Source organism: Haematobia irritans, chromosome 4, assembly GCF_050003625.1.
Source record: "Haematobia irritans isolate KBUSLIRL chromosome 4, ASM5000362v1, whole genome shotgun sequence".
Taxonomy (NCBI): domain Eukaryota; kingdom Metazoa; phylum Arthropoda; class Insecta; order Diptera; family Muscidae; genus Haematobia; species Haematobia irritans.
The window spans coordinates 20,464,890-20,490,367 of NC_134400.1; the positions used below are offsets into that span (position 1 = coordinate 20,464,890).

At 23.0% G+C, this 25,478-nt stretch overlaps 1 protein-coding gene across 4 annotated transcripts in view; it reads right to left on the reverse strand.

Annotated features, from left to right (window-relative positions):
• The window catches only part of Reck (Reversion-inducing-cysteine-rich protein with kazal motifs), a 178,392-nt gene that overhangs the window by 18,933 nt on the left and 133,981 nt on the right, over nt 1-25,478 (reverse strand). For all 4 annotated transcript variants that reach the window (XR_012722384.1, XR_012722385.1, XR_012722386.1 and 1 more), the window contains exon 4: nt 9,514-9,634. Coding sequence is in view for 1 of the 4 variants with exons in the window: in XM_075308565.1 (XP_075164680.1) it covers nt 9,514-9,634 (121 nt within the window). In the remaining 3 variants the exon portion in view is untranslated. The remainder of the gene's footprint in view (nt 1-9,513; nt 9,635-25,478) is intronic.

Consider the following 25,478-nt stretch of genomic DNA (forward strand, 5'->3'; position numbering starts at 1 on the left):
TCTCACTTCCACGAGATTTTTTAGTTCTTAGCACCTTTTTCTGTAATACAAACATTGTAGAAGAAATTATTCAATTTTATGATTTTTTTATTTTAATTTTACCTTTTGCCGGACGGGGATTCGAACAGCGGACCACACAGTTTGTAAGGATCAAAGAAGTAGCTGATCAATTGCCCAAGGAAAAATAAAATGTTAATTTTGTAATAACAAGCAACAACCACCAACATAATTCAATATCGCTCCCTATTAAATAGCGCTCCAAGCTACTAAACACATATATGTTTATAGGCTATTTCTAAATTAATATATGTTTGCATCCAAGCATATTATATTTACAAACATTTTATGTCCCAAACATAATATGTTCTAACATATTAACATATATGTCCCAAACATGTTATGCTAGTTTATGAACATTATATGCTTGCACTCAAAAATATTGTGTTTAAAAATGTGTGTTCCAAACATATAATGTTTATAGCCAAACATATGAAAAACAGTCTTTTTCATCCGTGTATAGAAATAAAATATTGACAAAATTTTCTATAGAAATAAAATTTTGAAAAAAATTTTACAGAAATAAAATTGTGACAAAATTTTCTATAGAAATAAATATTTGACAAAAATTTTTATAGAAATAAAATTGTGACAAAATTTTCTATCGAAACAAAACTTTGACAAAATATTTCTTTGGAAATAAAATTTTGACTAGATATAATTTTGACAAAATTGTCTATAGGAATAAAATTTTGACAAAATTTTCTATAGAACAAAAATTTTGACAAAATTTTCTATAGAACAAAAATTTTGACAAAATTTTCTATGGAAAAAAAAAATTTACAAAATTTTTTAAAGAAATAAAATTATGACAACATTTTCTGTAGAAACAAAAACTTGACAAAATTTTCTATAGATGTAAAATGTTGACAAAATTTTCTATAGAAATAACATTTTGACAAAGTTTTCCATAGAAATAAAATTTGACAAACATTTCTATAGAAATAAAATTTTGATAACATTTTTTATAGAAATAAAATTATGACAAAATTTTCTACAGAAATAAAACATAAAGAAAATTTTTCCATAGATATAAAATTTTGACAATTTTTTTTTAGAAATGAAATTGTGACAATATTTTCTATAGAAAAAAAATTTGACAAAATTTTCTATAGAAATGAAATCTTGACAAAATTGTCTATAGGAATACAATTTTGACAAAATTTTCTATAGAAATAACATTTTGACAAAATTGTCTATAGGAATAAAATTTTGACAAAATTTTCTATAAAATAAAATTTTAATAAAATTTTCTTTAGAAATAAAATTTTGACAAAATTTTTTATAGAAATAAAATTGTGACAAAATTTTCTATAGAAACAAAACTTTGACAAAATATTTCTTTAGAGATAAAATTTTGTCAAAATTTTCTATAGAAATAAAATTTTGACAAAATTTTCTATAGAAATAAAATTTTGACAAAATTTTTTATAGAAATAAAATTTTGAAAAAAATTTTATAGAAATAAAATTGTGACAAAATTGTCTATAGGAATAAAATTTTGACAACATTTTCTATAGAAATAAAATATTGACCAAATTTTCTATAGAAATAAAATTTTGAAAAAAAAATTTATAGAAATAAAATTGTGACAAAATGTTTTATAGAAATAATTATTTGATAAAAATTTTTATAGAAATAAAATTGTGACAAAATTTTCTATAGAAACAAAACTTTGACAAACTATTTCTTTAGAAATAAAATTTTGACTTGATATTTCTTTAGAAATATAATTTTGACAAAATTGTCTATAGGAATAAAATTTTGACAAAATTTTCTATAAAAAAAAATTAACAAAATTTTCTATAGAAATAAAATTTTGACAAAATTTTCTATAGAAATAAAATTAAAAAAAAATTATAGAAATAAAATGTTGAAAAAAAATTTATAGAAATAAAATGTTGAAAAAAAATGTATAGAAATAAAATTGTGGCAAAATTTTCTATAGATGTAAAATTTTAACTAAACTTTCTTTAGAAATAAAATTTTGACAAAATTTTCTATAAAAATATAATTTTGACAAAATTTTCTATAGCAATAAAATTTTGACAAAATTTTCTACAAAATAAAATTTTAACAAAATTTTCTTTAGAAATAAAATGTTGAAAAAAAATTTATAGAAATAAAATTGTGACAAAATGTTCTATAGAAAAAAAACTTTGACAAAATATTTCTTTAGAAATAAAATTTTGATAAAATTTTTTATAGAAATAAAATTTTGATAAAATTTTTTATAGAAATAAAATTATGACAAAATTTTCTACAGAAATAAAACATAAAGAAAATTTTTCCATAGATATAATATTTTAACAAAATTTTTTTAGAAATGAAATTGTGACAAAATTTTCGATAGAAACAAAAGTTTGACAAAATTTTCTATAGAAATGAAATTTTGACAAAATTTTCTATAGAAATAAAATTTTGAAAAAATTGTCTATGAAATAAAATTTTGAAAAAATTGTCTATGAAATAAAATTTTGAAAAAAATTTTATAGAAATAAAATTGTGCCAAATTTTCTATAGAAACAAAAGTTTGACAAAATTTTCTATAGATGTAAAATTTTAACTAAACTTTCTTTAGAAATAAAATGTTGACAAAATTTTCTATATAAATATAATTTTGACAAAATTTTCTATAGCAATAAAATTTTGACAAAATTTTCCATAGAAATACAATTTGGAAAACATTTTCTATAGAAATAAAATTTTGACAAATTTTCTATGGAAATAAAATTTTGACAAAATTTTCTACAAAACTATAATTTTGACAAAATAGTTCATTAGAAATAAAAGTTTGACAAAATATTTCTTTGGAAATAACATTTTGACAATATATTTCTTTAGGAATAAAATTTTGACAAAATTTTCTATAGAAATAAAATGTTGACAAAGTTTTCTATAGAAATAAAATTTTGACAAAATATTTCTTTAGGAATAAAATGTTGACAAAATTTTCTATAGAAATAAAATGTTGACAAAGTTTTCTATAGAAATAAAATTTTGACAAAATTTTCTTTAGAAATAAAATTTTGACAAAATTTTCAATAGAAATAAAATTTTGACAAAGTTTTCTATAGAAATAAAATTTTGACAAAATATTCTATAGAAATAAAATTTTGACAAAATTTTCTTTAGAAATAAAATTTTGACAAAATTTTTATGGAAATAAAATTGTGACAAAATTTTCTATAGAAATAAAATGTTGACAAAATTTTCTTTAGAAATAAAATTTTGACAAAATTTTTTATGGAAATAAAATTGTGACAAAATTTTCTATAGAAACAAAACTTTGACAAAATTTTTTATAGAAAAAATATTTTGAAAAAAATTTCCATAGAAATAAAATTTTAACAAAATTTTCTATAGAAATAAAATTTAGACAATTTTGACAAAATTGTCGATAGAAATAAAATTTTTGTTTTTGTTCGTCGCATTTACCGCCTATCCCTATATATATACACTTATGAATAGTGAAACGTGAGATATGGCAACCCTAGTGTCATCTCAATCAATTATTCATTGAGCACTATGAGAGTGTTTGTTATGATTGCTAGTCCCCATTGCTTATAATTACTAAGTGCTACATCGCACTTGTGGCTGCAAATAAATCACATTTTCAATTAGATTTACATTTACATCGAGTCTTTATTAAATCCGCCTGAGGGATAGACATTGACAAAACGATAAATAGAGGCTTAAGAGTAATATCAAGTAAGAAGTATTGCAAAGGGGGCGTATTTTTCCCCCTTGTCGCCTTGATTTGGGAAGATAAACACATGTGATTGGATTGGATGGAATTGGATTGTAGATCTTTGATTGGTGGTCTTTGTTTTGCTATGGAATGGAAACTATTTTTATTGTTATTTAGATTTACCTAGAGCTAATGAATGGTTTTAAGATTTTTTAATTTATATGTTAGTATTGAAACGATGGCGGTATGAGATGGGGTCCGAGGAAAATGAGCCCCAAAACTAAAATGAAATGAGCTCATGTTCATTTTGAAATGTCGCCCCCATAAAAATGAGCACAACCAAATGTAATGAAAATAATCTTAGGGCTCAATTTTGTCAAAATGTCAATAAAAAAAATTTTCAAAATTCAAAACTTTATTTCTATAGAAAGTTTTGTCAAACATTAATTGAAATACAAATTTTGTAAAATTTTGTTTCTGTAAAAAATTTTTGTAAAAATTTTATTTCTATAGAAAATTTTGTCAAAATTTTATTTCTATAGAAAATGTTGTCAAATTTTAATTTCTATATAAAATTTTGTTTCTATAAAAATTTTTGTCAGAATTTTATTTCTATAGAAAATATTGTCAAAATTTATTTCTATAGAAAATATGGTCAAAATTTTATTTGTGTAGAAAATTTTGTCAAAATTTTATTTCTATAAAAAATTTTTATCAAAATTTTATTTCTATAGAAAATTTTGACACAATTTTATTTCTGTAGAAAATTATGTCAAAATTTTATTTCTATAGAAAATTTTGTCAACATTTTACTTCTATAGAAAATTTTGTCAAAATTTTATTTCTATAAAAAATTTTGTCATTTTATTTCTATAGAAAATTTTGTCAAAATCTTGTTTCTATAGGAAATATTGTCAAAATTTTATTTCTATAGAAAATTATGTCAAAATTTTTCTATAAAAATTTATTTTATTATTTCTATAAAAAATTTTTATCAAAATTTTATTTCTATAGAAAATTTTGTCACAATTTTATTTCTGTAGAAAATTATGTCAAAATTTTATTTCTATAGAAAATTTTGTCAACATTTTACTTCTATAGAAAATTTTGTCAAAATTTTATTTCTATAAAAAATTTTGTCATTTTATTTCTATAGAAAATTTTGTCAAAATCTTGTTTCTATAGGAAATATTGTCAAAATTTTATTTCTATAGAAAATTATGTCAAAATTTTATTTCTGTAGAAAATTTTGTCGACATTTTATTTCTATAGAAAATTTTGTCAACATTTTACTTCTATAGAAAATTTTGTAAATTTTTTTAGAAAATTTTGTCAAAATTTTATAACTATAAAAAATTTTGTTAAAATTTTAGTTCTATAGAAAATTTTGTCAACATTTAATTTTTATGGAAAATTTTGTCAAAATTTAATTTTTTTTAGAAAATTTTGTCAAAATGTATTTTTTTAGAAAATTGTGCCAAAATTTTATTTCTATAAAAAATTTTGTCAAAATTTTAAAATTTAATATAGAAAATTTTGTCAAAATCTTATTTCTATAGGAAATATTGTCAAAATTTTATTTCTATAGGAAATATTGTCAAAATTTTATTTCTATAGAAAATTTTGTCAAAATTTTATTTCTATAGAAAATTTTGTCAAAATTTTATTTCTATAGAAAATTTTGTCATTTTATTTCAATAGAAAATTTTGTCAAAATCTTATTTCTATAGGAAATATTGTCAAAATTTTATTTCTATAGAAAATTATGTCAAAATTTTATTTCTGTAGAAAATTCTGTCAAAATGTTGTTTCTATAGAAAATTTTGTCAACATTTTATTTCTATAGAAAATTTTGTCAAAATTTTATTTCTATAGAAAATTTTGTCAAAATTATTTTTTTTTTAGAAAATTGTGTCAAAATTTTATTTCAATAAAAAATTTTGTTAATTTTTTTAGAAAATTGTGTCAAAATTTTATTTCTATAAAAAAATTTTGTCAAAATTTTATCAACATTTTATTTCTATAAGAAATGTTGTCATTATTTCTATAGCAAATTTTGTGAAAATTTTATTTCTATAGAAAATTTTGTCAAAATTTTATTATTATAAAAAATTTTGTCAAATTTTTAGTTCTATAGAAAATTCTGTCAAAATTATTTTTTTTAGAAAATTGTGTCAAAATTGTATTTCTATAAAAAATTTTGTCAAAATTTTATTTCAATAAAAAATTATGTTAATTTTTTTTTTTTTTAGAAAATTGTGTCAAAACTTTATTTGTCAAAACTTTATTTCTATAAAAAATGTAGTCAAAGTTTTATCAAAATTTTTTTCTATAAGAAATGTTGTCGTTATTTCTATAGAAAATTTTGTTAAAATTTTATTTCTATAGAAAATTTTGTCAAAATTTTATTACTATAAAAAATTTTTATCAAAATTTTATTTCTATAAAAAAATTTTATCAAAGCTTTATTTCTATAGAAAATTTTGTCAAAATTTTATTTCTATAGAAAATGTTGTAAAATTTTCATTTCAATAGAAACTTTTGTCAAAATTTTATTTCTATAGAATTTTTTGTCAGAATTTTATTTCAATAGAAAATTATCTTAAAATTTAATTCTAATAGAAATTTTGTCAAAATTTTATTTCTATAGAAAATTTTGTCAAAATTTTACTGCTATAGAAAAATTTGTCAAAATTGTGTCAAAATGTTATTTCTATAAAAAATGTTGTAAAAATTTTATTTCAATAAAAATTTTTGTCAAAATTTTATTTCAATAAAAAATTTTGTTAATTTTTCTTAGAAAATTGTGTCAAAACTTTATTTCAATAAAAAATGTTGTTACTATAGAAAATTTTGTCAAAACTTTATTTCTATAAAAAATGTTGTCAAAATTTTATTTCTATAAGAAATGTCATTATTTCTATAGAAGATTCTGTTAAAATTTTATTTCTATAGAAAATTTTGTCAACATTTTATTTCTATAGGAAATATTGTGAAAATTTTATTTCTATAGAAAATTTTGTCAAAATTTTATTTCTGTAGAAAATTTTGTCAACATTTTATTTCTATAGAAAATTTTGTCAAAATTTTATTTCTATAGAGAATTGAAAAGTTTATTTCTTAAACATTTTGTAAATTTTTTTAGAAAATTTTGTCAAAATTTTATTACTATAAAAATTTTTGTCAAAATGTTAGTTCTATAGAAAATTTTGTCAAAATTAATTTTTTTAGAAAATTGTGTCAAAATTTTATTTCTATAAAAAATTTTGTCAAAATTTTATTTCAATAAAAAATTATGTTAATTTTTTTTTTTTTAGAAAATTGTGTCAAAATTTTATTTGTCAAAACTTTATAGCAATAAAAAATTTTGTTACTATAGAAAATTTTGTCAAAACTTTATTTCTATAAAAAATTTAGTCAAAATTTTATCAAATTTTTTTCTATAAGAAAAGTTGTCATAATTTCTATAGAAATTTTTGTTAAAATTTTAGTTCTATAGAAAATTTTGTCAAAATTTTATCAAAATTTTATATCTATAAAAAGATTGTTAAAATTTTATTTCTATAAAAAATTTTGTCAGAATTTTTTAGAAAATTTTGTCAAAATTTTATTACTATAAAAATTTTTGTCAAAATGTTAGTTCTATAGAAAATTTTGTCAAAATTAATTTTTTTTAGAAAATTGTGTCAAAGTTTTATTTCTATAAAAAATTTTGTCAAAATTTTATTTCAATAAAAAATTATGTTAATTTTTTTTTTTAGAAAATTGTGTCAAAATTTTATTTGTCAAAACTTTATAGCAATAAAAAATTTTGTTACTATAGAAAATTTTGTCAAAACTTTATTTCTATAAAAAATTTAGTCAAAATTTTATCAAATTTTTTTTCTATAAGAAATGTTGTCATAATTTCTATAGAAATTTTTGTTAAAATTTTATTTCTATAGAAAATTTTGTCAAAATTTTATTTCAAAAAAAAAAATTTATCAAAATTTTATATCTATAAAAAGATTGTTAAATTTTTATTTCTATAAAAAATTTTGTCAAAATTTGCTTTTTATAGAAAATTTTGTTAAAATTTTATGTTTCATAGAAAATTTTGTCAAGATTTTATTTCTAAAGAAAATGTTGTCAAAATTTTTTTTGATAGAAATTTTATCAAAATTTTATATCTATAACAATAAATTGTCAATATTTTATTTCTATAAAGAATTTTGTCAAAATTTTATATCTACAAAAAAATTGTTAAAATTTTATTTCTATAAAAAATTTTGTCAGAATTTTATATCTATAAAAAAATTGTTAAAATTTTATTTCTATAAAAAATTTTGTCAGAATTTTATTTTTATAGAAAATTTTGTTAAAATTTTATTTTTCATAGAAAATTTTGTCAAGATTTTATTTCTATAGAAAATGTTGTCAAAATTTTTTTTCGATAGAAATTTTATATCTATAACAATAAATTGTCAATATTTTATATCTATAAAAAATTTTGTCAGAATTTTATTTCTATAGAAAATTTTGTTAAAATTTTATTTATCATAGAAAATTTTGTCAAAATTTTATTTCTATTGAAAATTTTGTCAAAATCTTATTTCTATAGGAAATATTGTGAAAATTTTATTTCTAAAGAAAATTTTGTCAAAATTTTATTTCTGTAGAAAATTTTGTCAACATTTTATTTCTATAGAAAATTTTGTCAAAATTTTATTTCTATAGAGAATTGAAAAGTTTATTTCTTAGAACATTTTGTAAATTTTTTTTAGAAAATTTTGTCAAAATTTTATTACTATAAAATTTTTTTTCAAAATGTTAGTTCTATAGAAGCTTTTGTCAAAATAATTTTTTTTAGAAAATTGTGTCAAAGTTTTATTTCTACAAAAAATTTTGTCAAAATTTTATTTCAATAAAAAATTGTTAATTTTTTTTTTAGAAAATTGTGTCAAAATTTTATTTGTCAAAACTTTATTGCAATAAAAAATTTTGTTACTATAGAAAATTTTCTCAAAACTTTATTTCTATAAAAAATTTAGTCAAAATGTTATCAAAATTTTTTTCTATAAGAAATGTTGTCATTATTTCTATAGAAAATTTTGTTAAAATTTTATTTCTATAGAAAATTTTGTCAAAATTTTATTAAAAAAAAAATTTTATCAAAATTTTATATCTATAAAAAAATTGTTAAAATTTTATTTCTATAAAAAATTTTGTCAGAATTTTATTTTTATAGAAAATGTTGTTAAAATTTTATTTTTCATAGAAAATTTTGTCAAGATTTTATTTCTATAGAAAATGTTGTCAAAATTTTTTTTGATAGAAATTTTATCAAAATTTTATATCTATAACAATAAATTGTCAATATTTTATTTCTATAAAAAATTTTGTCAAAATTTTATATCTATAAAAAAATTGTTAAAATTTTATTTCTATACAAAATTTTGTCAAAATTTTATTTTTATAGAAAACTTTGTTAAAATTTTATTTTTCATAGAAAATTTTGTCAAGATTTTATTTCTATGGAAAATTTTCTCCAAATTTTATTTCTATAGAAAATTATCTCAAAATTTAATTCTAATAGAAATTTTGTCAAAATTTTATTTCTATAGAAAATTTTATCATTTTAAGGCCATAATTCATACCGAAGATAGCCAATTGGAACAAAGCTGAAGTGATTTTAAAATTATTTATTATTATTTCCAATATTTTTTTGCTTTTGAACAATAACATTTAAAATGAATACATTGTGCGCTTTACTTTGTTGCACTTACCATCTAGAGTTCTATTCATGCATGTCCAAAATTCCAATTGCATTGAAGGACAATATTTCTTTAACTCCAAACGCATGCTTCGGCCATTTACATCTGATGGTGATATCTGCACCAAAGATAGCTGAAATGAAAAAAACAGAAATAGTGAAATTCTTGAATAAAATACAAAATTGTATATTATACTACGCCCGAATATGTATGGGTAATACCCATTGGTTATTGGCTTAGAAAAGTACTTTAGTACAATTCCAACTAAGCCATATACCATCCCTGATTGTAAATCAAAAATGCAGAGAATACAAGAGGGAGAATGAATGCAGTGTTGCCAATTTGGTGCTTTTAGCACCAAATTTAGTGCTTTTTGATTTCTAAAAAGCACCAAATTGCCTTTTTGGTGCCTTTACAAAAAAAGCACCAACTTGGTGCTTTCTGGCATTTTCATTTAGTGCTTTTGGTGCTTTTTTTATTTTGAACAGTATTAAGTTTAATTGATACAAAAATTTTGATTAGACTTTCAAGAGCCGAAGAAACTCAAATTTATTGCCAAATATAGAATTTGATTGTTATGAAGTTGGTATTGATTATTTTTAAATTAATATTGTTATTTAGGGTATTCTGTAGGAAAGTCGAGCGATGAGTGTCGAATTTTCGAATTTGGTAAAGATGTCATTAAAAACGTTTGTAGTAAATTCACAAAAGCACGCACAACTGAAATAAGACTCCTTCCATATATTAATATAGACTCCTTCCACATATTAATATTGAATTGGACGAAAGCATTAAAACTGATCAAAGTGTATACTTGAATAGCGGTTCATAATGGTGAGTACTAAGTTCGAGTTTTGCCGCTAAAGTGAAAACTATATCAGTAAAAAAAGGGATAAAATTATGCATATTTGCTGCAAATTTTATTATAACTTGATGGGGAATAGCCAAAAGCTAATTTTCACAAAGTTTGTATTCCTAAAATGAATTATTAAAGAAATTGTAATTGTCAAAAAATGACTATTTTAGCAGCTAAACTCGATCTTAATACCCACCTTAACTTCTTAAAATTCAATTCACAAAAGTTCTATAATAGGTACATCTTCGGAAGTTTTTTTTTTTTTTTTTTTTTTTTTTTTTTTTTTTTTTTTTAGTAGAGCATTTAATTTTCGATTTTGTGGTGGATGGTGGTATGTTAGAATTTATAATATATTTTTGGTGCTTTTTGGCCTTGGGGAGTTGGCAACACTGAATGAATGAGAGCCAATGAGAGAGTGCCATGGAATTGAAACAAAGATTTCCCTTTCCTTATTTACATTTCTTCATATCACTCCATTCCTTAGCAGTTACAACATGTTGGCTGATATGTGCAATGGTTGGATGTTGCATGGACATTACAGCAAGATGCTTAGAATTGTGGACAAACGTCATGGAAATATGGTGCGACTTGTCTGGTTGGATTATGTAGTGATTGTGGAATTGTTCTATCGATTAATATCAAAAGATGAATCTTTCCTAGAATTCTTTCAGAAACGTTTTTCTTTTCTATTGATAACTCCTTTGTGTGGGGTTGGCACACAAAGGACGGAGGGGTGGCGCCGACGATGTTTGCTGAGTTAGTTGCACTGAATGACCATTGGCTTGGGTGGAGAATGTGTTTATTTTATTAATTTCTTTCATTTCATTTTCTTCTATCATTGAGTTTTGATATCCATCGGCTATGTGTGTGGAATTATTAATTAATTTTGAGCACACGCCGCCATCACTGTTAGAGCTCATTCATATTTGAAAATATTAATTTTTTTTCTTTTTTACATTTTATGCATTTAATTAACACTCATATCAATTCTATGGAAACACTTTGTTTATATCCATAAAGAAAAAAAAAAAATACGAATCACATAAAAAAATATATTTCGATAATAAAAACAATTAATATTTCAATCATAATTGTAAAGACATTATTATGGATAAATGGAAATTTTGTTCCCCTGTGGTCTGTCAAACGGAAGTTTGAATGTTCCACGTAAGGTAAATATATACAGTGACTCACAGTGAAGATAATGTAATGGGGATTCCAAAAGAAAATTTTTGTTGATCTATCGCAAAAGTTTATATCTATGGAGAATTTTGTCCAAATTTTATTTCCATAGAAAATTTTGTCAAAATTTTATTTGCATATTTTATTTTGAGAGCTCAAACGCATCTCGAGAGTTTGGGTCTCACATAATTTTCCTCAATGTTTCCGAGATCTATCAAAATAAATTTTTAACAAAATTTTCTAGAGAAATACAATTTTGACAAAATTTTCTATAGAAATAAAAGTTTTGAGAAATTTTCTATAGGGCATGAAATTTTGACAAAATTTCTATAGAAATAAAACGTTGGCAAAATTTTCTATAGAAATAAAATTTTGACAAAATATTCTATGGAAATAAAATTTTGACAAAATTTTCTATAGAAATAAAATTTTTACAAAATAATCTATAGGAATAAAATTTTAACAAAAATTTCTATAGAATTAAATTTTTAACAAAATCTTCTATAGAAATAAAATTTTGAAAACATTTTCTATGAAAATAAGTCGCCCCACGACACAAAAAAATTCTCTATTATTGGTAAAGTCAAATAAATCTTTAATTATGGTACGCATTGCGATATAATCTAAAATGTCGTTTCCCAGAAATGAAATTAATTTTGTTTCTGTGTATTTTCCAGTCTTTATTCCAATCTCTAAATTGACTTTATTTCACTTTTGTCATTATTGATTAGTTGTGCGAATATTTTCCATAGAATTTAAATACGATTATTGCCCTACCCTAATATTCGAAAGGAATTAATTGTGTGAGCAACGAATTAAAAATTTAAATCGCTTTAATTTACATTTAAAATTGTTCTAAGCATTTAAGTTTTAAGCAGTAGTTTAAGTAGCTGTTTTGTTGTCACAACATTGATTGAAAATGTCACCTAACCCCTGAAATATGGTCATATCTTAGGCATTCGAATGAGTTATGGCCAATTATTATTATTCTTTGAAAGTCATTTTAATGTTAATTTAAAAAGTAATTTTCTATGTATTTAGATCATGTTAGCGGTAGGTAAAAGTGAGGAATTTTATTCTTGTACACGCAAAAATAAATTCTTTCCTCCCAAATGAAATTTTAGACAAACAAATATCGTTTCCCATTAACTTTTTGTCAAAAAATTTTTTTTATAGAAAATTTTGTCAAAATTTTATTTCTATATAAAATTTTGTCAAAATTTTATTTCTATAGAAAATGTTACCAAATTTTATTTCTATACAAAATTTTTTCAAAATTTTATTTCGATTATTAATTTTGTTCGTCTTGAGGTCATAGAAACAATCGATTATTGATGTGTTTTAATATTTATTTCCAATCAGAATAATCATAAAATAGGTCAACAATACTCAAACATATGTAAAATTTTATTTTTTTTGTCAAAGTTTTATATCTATATAAAATTTTGCCAAAATTTTATTTCTAAAGAAAATTTTGTCAAAATTTTATTTCCATATAAAATTTTGTCAAAATTTTATTTCCATATAAAAATTTGTCAAAATTTTATTTCTATAGAAAATTTTACCAAAATTTTTTTTCTATAGAAAGTTTTGTCAAAATTTTATTTCTATATAAAATTTTGTCAAAATTTTATTTCGATTATTAATTTTATTTGGCTTTAGGTCATAGAAACAATCGATTATTGATGTGTTTTAATATTTATTTCCAATCAGAATAATCATAAAATAGGTCAACAATACTCAAAAATACGTAAAATTTAATTTCTTTTTTTTTGTCAAAATTTTATTTCTATATAAAATTTTGTCAAAGTTTTTATTTCTATAGAAAATTTTGTCAACATTTTATTTCTATAGAAAATTTTGCCAAAATTTTATTTCTATAGAATAGATCAACTCAGAAAGTAACCATGACCCACAATATATGGTATATACTTTATGGGGTCTGAGACCAATATTTCGATGTGTTCTAAACGGAATGACAAAGTTAATATTCATATCCTATGCTATCATATGGTGGAGGGTATGTTTTCGATCTCAATCAACATTTTGCAATTATTTTGGAGATATTATTTTCTATGTCCATGGCAATATACGATATCCATAGCAATATATTTTACAAATCATTGTTGTTGTTCCTTAAAATGCAATTGAAACCTGTGGTGGTCTGGTTTTTAATTCTCTGATTAATATGATAATAAATAATTTCCACTTGAATGAATTTGTTATATTTTAATGAACTTAAAATGTTCATTTTGATTAGTGTTACTGTCATAGGGATAAAGAGAAAACAAGATATGAAAATGCACTGATTTGTTTGCTAAATCTGCAAACCAGTAAAGACATTGCGAAAATTGAGATTGGTATACACAAAAAAAAAAAAATTCTCATTCAAGGACGAAATTAGTCGATCCAATTATTATTTTTTTAATTGAAATTACTTCAATTACGAAAATCATAGTATCAATCACTGCACACACAAAGAAAATTTCATTAAAACTCAGCCAACGAAAATTTTTCATTGATATAACGAAACGTGTTTTCATTAATACAATGAAAATATTCGTTAAGAGTACGAAGCGTTATGTTAATTAACAGAAAATTCATTATAATAACGAAAAATTTCGTTGTATTAACGAATTTGTTTCGTTGGCTGACTTTTAACGACACATTTCGTTAATATTGAAATTTTTTCTATTAGTGTACATTTGAGACCTCAAAAATATACTTGATTAATACACAACAAATATATACGGCCGTAAGTTCGGCCAGGCCGAAGCTTATGTACCCTCCATCATGGATTGCGTAGAACCTTCATCTAAACACTGCCATCTACAATCGAATTACTTAAGTTGCGGTAAAGTAGACATAAAATTTTCACAACATTTTCTATAGAAATAAAATTTTCACAAAATTTTCTATAGAAATAAAATTTTCACAAAATTTTCTATAGAAATAAAAATTTTGACAAAATTTTCTATAGAAAGAAAATTTTGACAAAAATTTCTACAGAAATAAAATTTTTACAAAATTTTCTATAGAAATAAAATTTTCACAAAATTTTCGATAGAAATAAACTTTTGACAAAATTTTCTATAGAAATAAAATCTTGGTAGATTATTTTTGTCTCGAGTGGCAACCATGATTATGAACCGAATAAAATTTGAACAAAATTTTCTATAGAAATAAAATTTTGACAAAATTTTTTATAGAAATAAAATTATGACAATGATGAAAATTTTATTATGAACCGAATAAAATTTTAACAAAATTTTCTATAGAAATAAAATTTTGACAAAATTTTCTATAGAAATAAAATTGTGGTAGATTAGTTTTGGCTCTAGTGGCAACCATGATTATGAACCGATATGGACCAATTTTTGTGTGATTGGACCAATTTTGGTATGGTTGTTAGCGACCATATACTAACACGACGTTCCTAATTTGAACCGGATCGGATGAATTTTGCTCCTCCCAGAAGCTCCGGAGGTCAAATCTGGAGAATGTTTTATATGGGGGCTATATATAATTATGGACCGATATGGACCAATTCTGGCACGGTTGTTAAAGATCATATACTAACACCATGTTCCAAATTACAACCGGATCGGATGAAATTTGCTTCTCTTTGAGGCTCCGCAAGCCAAATCTGGGGATCGGTTTATATGGGGGCTATATATAATTATGGACCGATGTGGACCAATTTTTGCATGATTGTTAGAGACCATATACCAACACCATGTACCAAATTTCAGCCGGATCGGATGAAATATGCTTCTCTTAGAGGCTCCACAAGCCAAATCTGGGGATCGGTTTATATGGGGGCTATATATAATTAAGGACCGATATGGACCAATTTTTGCATGGTTGTTAGAGACCATATACCAACATCATGTACCAAATTTCAGCCGGATCGGATGAAATTTTCTTCTCTTTGAGGCTCCGCAAGCCAAATCGGGGGATCGGTTTATATGGGGGCTATATATAATTATGGACCGATGTGAACCAATTTTTGCATGGTTGTTAGAGACCATATACCAACACCATACACCAAATTTCAGCCGGATCGGATGAAATATGCTTCTGTTAGAGGTTCCACAAGCCAAATCTGAGGGTCCGAAAGTGGACCGATATGGCCCATTTTCAATACCATCCGACCTACATCGATAACAACTACTTGTGCCAAGTTTCAAGTCGATAGCTTGTTTCGTTCGGAAGTTAGCGTGATTTCAACAGACGGACGGACGGACATGCTTAGATCGGGAGCCACCGTGGTGCAATGGTTAGCATGCCCGCCTTGCATACACAAGGTCGTGGGTTCGATTCCTGCTTCGACCGACCACCAAATGCTGGTGACATTTCTGAGGGTTTCAAAGCTTATCTAAGTGGTTTCACTGCAATGTGGAACGCCGTTCGGACTCTATAACAACCATGCAAAAATTGGTCCACATCGGTCCATAATTATATATAGCCCCCATATAAACCGATCCCCAGATTTGGCTTGCGGAGCCTCTAAGAGAAGAATATTTCATACGATCCGGTTGAAATTTGGAACATGGTGTTAGTATATGGTCTCTAACAACCGTGCCAGAATTGGTCCATATCGATCCATAATTATATATAGCCCCCATATAAATCGATCCCCAGATTTGTCCTCCGGAGCCTCTTGGAGGAGCTAAATTCATCCGATCCGGTTGAAATTTGGAACATGGTGTTAGAATGTGGTCTCTAACAAACACGCAAGAATTGGTCCATATCGGTCCATAATTATATATAGCCCCCATATAAACCGTTCTCCAGATTTGACCTCCGGAGCCTCTAGGAGGAGAAAAATTCATCCGATCCGGTTGAAATTTGCAACGTGGTGTTAGTATATGACCGCTAACAATCATATCAAAATTGGTCCATATCGGTCTATAGTTATATATAGCCGATCTCCAATCACACAAAAATTGGTCCATATTGGTTCATAATCATGGTTGCCACTCGAGCCAAAAATAATCTACCAAAATTTTATTTCTATAGAAAATTTTGTCAAAATTTTAATTCTATTGAAAATTTTGTCAAAATTTTATTTCTATAGCAAATTTTGTCAAAATTTTAATTCTATTGAAAATTTTGTCAAAATTTTATTTCTATAGAAAATTTTGTCCAAAATGTTATTTCTATAGAAAATTTTGTCAAAATTTTATTTCTAGAGAAATTTTTGTCAAAATTTTATTTCTATAGAAAATTTTGTCAAAATTTTATTTCTATAGAAAATTTTGTTAAAATTTTATTTCTTTAGAAAATTTTGTTAAAATTTTATTTCTATAGAGAAGTTTGTCAAAATTTTACTTTTATAAAAAATTTTGTCACAATTTTCTTTCTATAGAAAGATTTGTCACAATTTTATTTCTATAGAAAAACTTGTCAACATTTTATTTCTATAGAAAATTTTGACAAAATTTGATTTTCTATAGAAAATTTTGTCAAAATTTTATTTCCATAGAAAATTTTGACAAAATGTTATTTCTATAGAAAATTTTGTCAAAATTTTATTTCTATAGAAAATTTTGTCAACATTTTATTTCTATAGAAAATTTTGTTAAAATTTTATTTCTATAGAAAATTTTGTCAAAATTTTATTTCTATAGAAAATTTTGTCAAAATTTTATTTCTATAGAAAATTTTGTCAAAATTTTATTTCTATAGAAAATTTTGTTAAAATTTTATTTCTATAGAAAATTTCGTTAAAATTTTATTTCTATAGAGAAGTTTGTCAAAATTTTATTTTTATAAAAAATTTTGTCACAATTTTCTTTCTATAGAAAAATTTGTCACAATTTTATTTCTATAGAAAAACTTGTCAAAATTTTATTTCTATAGAAAATTTTGTCAAAATTTTATTTCTATAGAAAATTTTGTCAAAATTTTATTTCTATAGAAAATGTTGACAAAATTTTACTTCTATAGAAAATTTTGTCAAAATTTTATTTCTATAGAAAATTTTGTCAAAATTTTATTTCTATAGAAAATTTTGTCAAACTGAATTATATACGTATTTAATCGATCTTTTTTGATTTAATATATACCACGTATGGACTTACATACAATTTAGAAGACGGTGTTAGGAAGTTTTAAGATACCTTGCCATCGGCAAGTGTTACCGCAACCCAAGTAATTCAATTGTGGATGACAGTCTTCAGTAGAAGTTTCTACGCAATCCATGGTGGAGGGTACATAAGCTTCGGTCTGGCCGAACTTACGGCCGTATATACTTCTTAATATTGATTCAATTATTTTACTTTTTAATGAAATAACTTTCTTGTAATTCAATAGTAGAGCATATAAAATTCAGTGCATTTTTAAGTGTTTTGAGATTGTATTTATATTTGGATTTTGTACCTTGGTTTTGAGTCAAAATTTAGTACACCAATCAATATAATATAGAGTCCATAGAAACTACCCAGCAAAAAAATTTGGAATTACTTCTAAAGGCACAACTTTAAGAGCACTTCCAGAAATGTTCTTCCAAAAATGTTCTTTATTTTAACTAATTCATTATAGAAAAATTACGAAATTTTGAAAATATTTGAGTTCAAGGGTTTTAGACAAGCATCAGAATGCATTAAAAATCATAAAAAATTGTAAAAATTAATTATTTGTAAAATATCACAAATTTTTTTAATTCACATCCAAAACAATTCGGATCACACCTAAAGAAGTGATGCATATTTAGTGCAACGACTGTTGAAATGGTGGACATATGTCCTATGACAAGCCCATGTTAAATTCATCGCTTCTTCGTCAATTTTGCACCACTTCCGGATCCAAAAAGAATATTTTCACATTTCGTTTGTGGCGACGCTTTTTTTTGCTGGTTATATATTCAAGGAACAAATTTGCAATTAAATTTATATTTATATTTTCAAATTAATTTTTATATGGGAATATTTTGTTTATAATTATAATTAATACTCACATTAAAAACTGTGAACATTTTCAAAATTTTTTTTGATTTTATTTTGTAAATTTGTTAAAAGGTAAAAAAATAAATCAATTTTATTTTATATTTTTTATTATTGTTGTTTTGATTTCAGGTTTAAATCATGCGTTGTCTAAACTACAAAAGTAGCTTAACCAACAAAGGAAAATCATGTGTGTCCAATTTATTTGTAGACTGGATGGTCATTTCGGATCTACCACATTTCTCTTCAGCATCCTCTACTTGCAGCAAAACCAATCAACCAATTATCAGAATAAATTCAGGTAAGTCACAAAACCCAAAGTAAATTACACAAATTGCAAATATTTTGATGGTATGTTTTCTATAGAAATACAATTTTGACAAAATTTTCTATGGACATAAAATGTTGACAAAATTTTCTATGGACATAAAATGTTTACAAAATTTTCTATGGAAATAAAATTTTGAAAAAATTTTCTATGGAAATAAAATTTTGACAAAATTTTCTATAGAAATAAAATTTTGACAAAATTTTCTATAGAAATAAAATGTTGAAAAAGTTTTCTATAGAAATAAAATTTTGACAAAATGTTCTATAGAAATAAAATTTTAAAAAAATTTTCTATAGAAATAAAATTTTGAAAAAAAAATCTATAGAAATAAAATGTTGACAAAATTTTCTATAGAAATAAAATTTTGTCAAAATTTTCTATGGAAATAAAATGTTGACACAATTTTCTATAGAAATAATATGTTTACAAAATTTTCTATAGAAAGAAAATTTTGACAAAATTTTCTATGGAAATACAATTTTGACAAAATTTTCTATAGAAATAAAATTTTGACAAATTTTTTCTATGGAAATAAGATTTTGACAAAATTTTCTATAGAAATAAAATGTTGACAAAATTTCCTATAGAAATAAAATTATGACAAAATTTTCTATGGAAATAAAATTTTGACAAAATTTTCTATAGAAATAAAATTTTGTCAAAATTTTCTATAGAAATAAAATGTTGACAAAATTTTCTATAGAAATAAAATTTTGACAACATTTTCTATAGAAAAACAATTTGAAAAAAAATCTATAGAAATAAAATTTTGACAAAATTTTCTATAGAAATAAAATTTTGACAAAATTTTCTATAGAAATAAAATTTTGACAAAATTTTCTATAGAAATAAAATTTTGACAAAATTTTCTATAGAAATAAAATTTTGACAAAATTTTCTATAGAAATAAAATTTTGACAAAATTTTCTATAGAAATAAAATTTTGACAAAATTTTCTATAGAAATAAAATTTTGACAAAATTTTCTATAGAAATAAAATTTTGACAAAATTTTCAATAGAAATAAAATTTTGACAAAATTTTCTATAGAAATAAAATTTTGACAAAATTTTCTATAGAAATAAAATTTTGACAAAATTTTCTATAGAAATAAAATTTTGCAAAATTTTCTATGGAAATAAAATTTTGACAAAATTTTCTATAGAAATAAAATTTTCTATGGAAATAAAATTTTGACAAAATTTTCTATAGAAATAAAATTTTGAAAAAGAAAAATCTATGGAAATAAAATTTTGTCAAAATTTTCTATAGAAATAAAATGTTGACAAAATTTTCTATGTAAATAAAATTTTGTCAAAATTTTCTATGGAAATACAATTTTGACATAATTTTCTATAGAAAAAAATTTTGAGAAAAACTATAGAAATAAAATTTTGTCAAAATTTTCTATGGAAATAAAATTTTGTCAAAATCGTCTATAGAAGTAAAATTTTGACAAAATTTTCTATAGAAATAAAATGTTGAAAAAATTTTCTATAGAAATAAAATTTTGTCAAAATTTTCTATGGACATAAAATGTTGACAAAATTTTTTATGGAAATAAAATTTTGACAAAATTAGGACAACACTTTTATAGAAATTAAATTTTACCAAAATTTTTTATAGAAATAAAATTTTGACAAAATGTTCTATAGAAATAAAATTATGACAAAATTTTCTATGGAAATAAAATTTTGACAAAATTTTCTATAGAAATTAAATTTTGTCAAAATTTTCTATAGAAATAAAATGTTGACAAAATTTTCTATAGAAATAAAATTTTGACAAAATTTTCTATAGAAAAAAATTTTGAAAAAAAACTTCTATAGAAATAAAATTTTGTCAAAATTTTCTATGGAAATAAAATGTTGACACAATTTTCTATAGAAATAAAATGTTGACAAAATTTTCTTTAGAAATAAAATGTTTACAAAATTTTCTATAGAAATAAAATTTTGACAAAATTTTCTATAGAAATAAAATTTTGACAAATTTTTTCTATGGAAATAAAATTTTGACAAAATTTTTTATAGAAATAAAATGTTGACAAAATTTGCTATAGAAATAAGATTTTGACAAAATTTTCTATAGAAATAAAATGTTGACAAAATTTTCTGTGGAAATAAAATTTTGACAAAATTTTCTATAGAAATAAAATTTTGACAAAATTTTCTATAGAAATAAAATTTTGACAAAATTTTCTATAGAAATAAAATTTTGACAAAATTTTCTATAAAAATAAAATTTTGACAAAATTTTCTATAGAAAAAAACTTCTATAGAAATAAAATTTTGTCAAAATTTTCTATGGAAATAAAATTTTGTCAAAATTTTCTATGGAAATAAAATGTTGACACAATTTTCTATAGAAATAAAATGTTGACAAAATTTTCTTTAGAAATAAAATGTTGACAAAATTTTCTATAGAAATAAAATTTTGTCAAAATTTTCTATGGAAATACAATTTTGACAAAATTTTCTATAGAAATAAAATTTTGACAAATTTTTTCTATGGAAATAAAATTTTGACAAATTTTTTTATAGAAATAAAATGTTGACAAAATTTTCTATAGAAATAAAATGTTGACAAAATTTTCTATAGAAATAAAATTTTGACAAAATTTTCTATAAAAATAAAATTTTGACAAAATTTTCTATAGAAATAAAATGTTGACAAAATTTTCTATGGAAATAAAATTTTGACAAAATATTCTATGAAATAAAATTTTGACAAAATTTTCTATAGAAAATCAAATTTTGTCAAAATTTTCTATAGAAATAAAATTTTGACAAATTTTTCTATAGAAATAAAATTGTGACAAATTTTTCTATAGAAAGAAAATTATGACAACATTTTCTATAAAAATAAAATTTTGACAAAATTTTCTATAAAAATAAAATGTTGACCAAATTTTCTATAAAAATGAAATAATTCCGAAACAGCTGTACATCCAACCATCTTGCAGTCTAGGGCTTTGCCCAAATAAACTTGACAAGCATAATTTTCCTCTGTTGGTTAAGCTACACTTGTAGTTTAGTCAATGCATGGTTTTAAGCTGAAATCAAAAACAATATAAATAAAATATTTGACAAAATTTTCTATAAAAATAAAATTTTGACAAAATTTTCTAAAGAAATAAAACTTTGACAAATTTTTCTAGAAAAATAAAATTGTGACAAAAATGTCTATAAAAAGAAAATTTTGACTAAATTTTCTATAGAAATAAAATTTTGACGACTTTTTCTGTAGACATAAAATTTTAACAAAATTCTTTATAAATTCAATATAAAAAATTTCTTTCGAATAAAACAACATATCTATATATACCAACCACAAAAATTTTATCAACAAATTCAAAATATTTTTTTTTGAATTTGGTAGATTTTTGGTAAAGTTTTCTTCAAATTTATGTGGATTATTTTTGGCACGAGTGGCAACCGTGATACTAATACTGTAGATGTAAAACGAGTTATAGCTCCTACATGTATGAAATCTCTTGAAAAAGCTGCAATTTCTCTATCTGACAACTGTCAAAGGCATTCTCTATTTTGCTGGCTCTAAATGTGTAAACGAACTGCTTCTAGTCAAAATTTTTAAACGGAACTAATATCGTCATTTTTGGGACAAAAAACGGAAAATCGGCATTTGCTATTTTTTTTTTGGTAAAAAGTCTTTTTTTTCGATTTTGGTCAACATCAAAAGGCGATTTGACTGAATTAAAAAAAAAAGTCGAAAATATATTAGTTAGATGTATTTATATATTACATAAAGTCATCTTCGACTTCTTTTTTGTTTGTTAAAAAGTAAATTATTAGTTTTTTTTTTTTGACATTGTAATCCCTATTAATAATAGGGCTATTATAGTGTACAATTTAGTTGGATTATTAATAGAGATAAGGTCTATACATATTTTATTTTGTCTATGGATTTTTTCTCCTTTTTCATTTTGAGTAATCGGAAATTTTTCCAAAGTTACAAAAACTTTTGTTTTTTTGTATAATTTGAGGTGTTGCTCAATCAAAGATTCCAGATGATGGTGATGATAACCAAAATTTTTTTTGTAATATCTTCAGCTTAGAAAATTGCTAAAGTAAAGTGAATTCAAAAAATAATCATATTCAATCTATTTTCTTGCAAAGTTCCTACACAAAGTTAACTATGGACCACCACAATTCACTGCCTTGGGTTGTTAATAATCAACATGTAAACGCCCGTTTTCTGTCTTCCTTGATCATCAGTAGGATAGACAAATTCTTCATTGTTTATGTGACAAAACTTTATATACATTGGAAAATGTTTTAAGGGATGTGATATGAAATCTAAGTAAACAGTACGCCGAAAAGAAAATGTTCACACAAACATACCGATATCCGATGGAAAACGAAAATTGACATTGTTTGCAACACACCTAAAAAGTAAAGAGGCCTATTGAAAATTAAATATTCCACACAAATGTCCTTGATGTCATATTGCATCTATCACCCTTAGATATTTAAGGGCGTTTTCGTTTCGCAAAAAATATGTTGCCTTGGTGTTACAGTACTTATTCCCTCATTGTGTGTTTCGCCCAAATGATATTGTCATTCCAAAGTTATTGTTAATTCATAATATTGTAAGGGATACCGGATCCAAAATCTAAGATAGTGTCCTTGATATTTTGCAATCAATTTCGAGAATGTTGCACCGTTTTTCCCAATCGAAATCGCCATAAGTTACACAATCTTTCATATAAGGTCTGTATTTTTTTTTTCAGTGCAAATGCAACGAAAACCTCTTTGTGCTTACAAGCATACATTTGTCAACGATATTCGATGGAAAGGATATTCAATAGACCTGCATAAATTGCAATGTGTTTTGAAGGATTTTTCGAGCAGCATTAAAAAATAAATATGATATTTCTCTTAAAACTTAAATTTAGGGATCTTTATTTGTCTTTGTTGCTGTGAACTTCACAATCTGCAACAAAAATTTGGAATATAATTTGTAAGATTTGTTATAGGCAGAATTTCACACGAACAGTAGCCATAATTTATGTTGGGTTTGTTTTTTTTTTTTGTATTTGTTTTTGTCCAATAATCCAATTGTCTATAGGCCAAGACTGCGAAGATCGTTTAATTGTTCATATAAACACCTTAAGTGTTTGCAGTGTGTGTGGTTGGTCTCTCAGAATGAATGAATGAATGGGTAGGTAACCTGATCCCTGTATTTTTAATTGTCTTTACACGGGTTAGTTGTTATTGTTGTTGTTATTCTTTCTTTATGATGTTGTGGCGTTGTTGTTGTACATCAATAATGTTCAGAGATTGTTATGCTGAGATAACCGATAACCACATTGTAGTATGGTGTAGTAATTGGTGAGATAGACATAGGATGTCTCGAATTGGGATGTCAAAGTGAGTAAAGAGGCAGATTTACGCTCACCTTATCAAAAGTAAAGTAAAGAGGCAGATTTACACTCACCTAATCAAGCACGAAATTTGTGCTTGTTATATTCTCCGCTCAAATACATGGGAGGCAATGCGGAGTGCGGAGAATTGGGTGGATGTAAGTAAAGGTCAGTATTAAGTTGGTATTATCGCGCTAAATTTACCATTTTTTCACGGTTACTTTTCCTTAATAATTCATTTCATCGAAAATTAACATTTAACATTTAAAATTTTTGCATTGGATCATTCCCCGTCAAGTTATAATAAAATTTGCAATAACAAGATGTAATTTTATACTGTTTTTACCGATTTAGTTTTGAATTTAGCGGCTAAACTCGAACTTAGTACCCACCTCAATGTAGAATATAGTCTGGTGATTTTCAGAGATATACTGAAAAAATATTTGACTAATATGTAAGATTATGAAACCTAAATTTAAGGATACGCAATTTACACAATATTTAGGACTAATTTAATTAAAATAAAGAAATTTTAATTAAAATTTTCTTTACATTTAGTATTTTGAAATTTGCGTCCCTCCGTTAAATTCGTATGTCTTTGAAGTAAAGCAAATTTCCTTTAAAATAAAAAAAAAATATTTTCGATTTAAAGAAATAATATTTAAATTAACTGACGTAAAAATTAACAGCTAAAAAAAAACTTCAAAAATAATTTATTACTTATTTGCAGGTTGTTTCATCCTTGATTTACAGTCTTTTAGAAATTAATAAAACATTATTTGCTTTGAATTATCTGTTGTAATTTGGATTTTTAAACTGACATTTATTTGTACATGAATACCTTTGATTAAAGATCCGCACAAGAGAACGAAAATTCAATATATGGCATCTAAGTCACGGTTGCCACTCGTGCCAAAAATAATAAACCAAAATTTGAAGAAAATGTTACCACAAATCTTCCAAATCAAAAAAAAAAATCTTCAAAAAATTTGACAAAATTTTTCTCTATTGGTTAAGCTACTCTTGTAATTATGTCAACGCATGGTTTAAAGTAGATCAAAACAACAATAAAAATTTTATTTCTGTAAAAAATTTGGTCAAAATTTTGTTTCTATAGGAAATTTTGTCAAAATTTTATTTCTTTAGAAAATTCTGTCAAAATTTTATTTCTATAGAAAATTTTGTCAAAATTTTATTTCTATAGAAAATTTTGTCAAAATTTTATATCTGTAGAAAATTTTGACAAAATTTTATTTTTATAGAACATTTTGTCAAG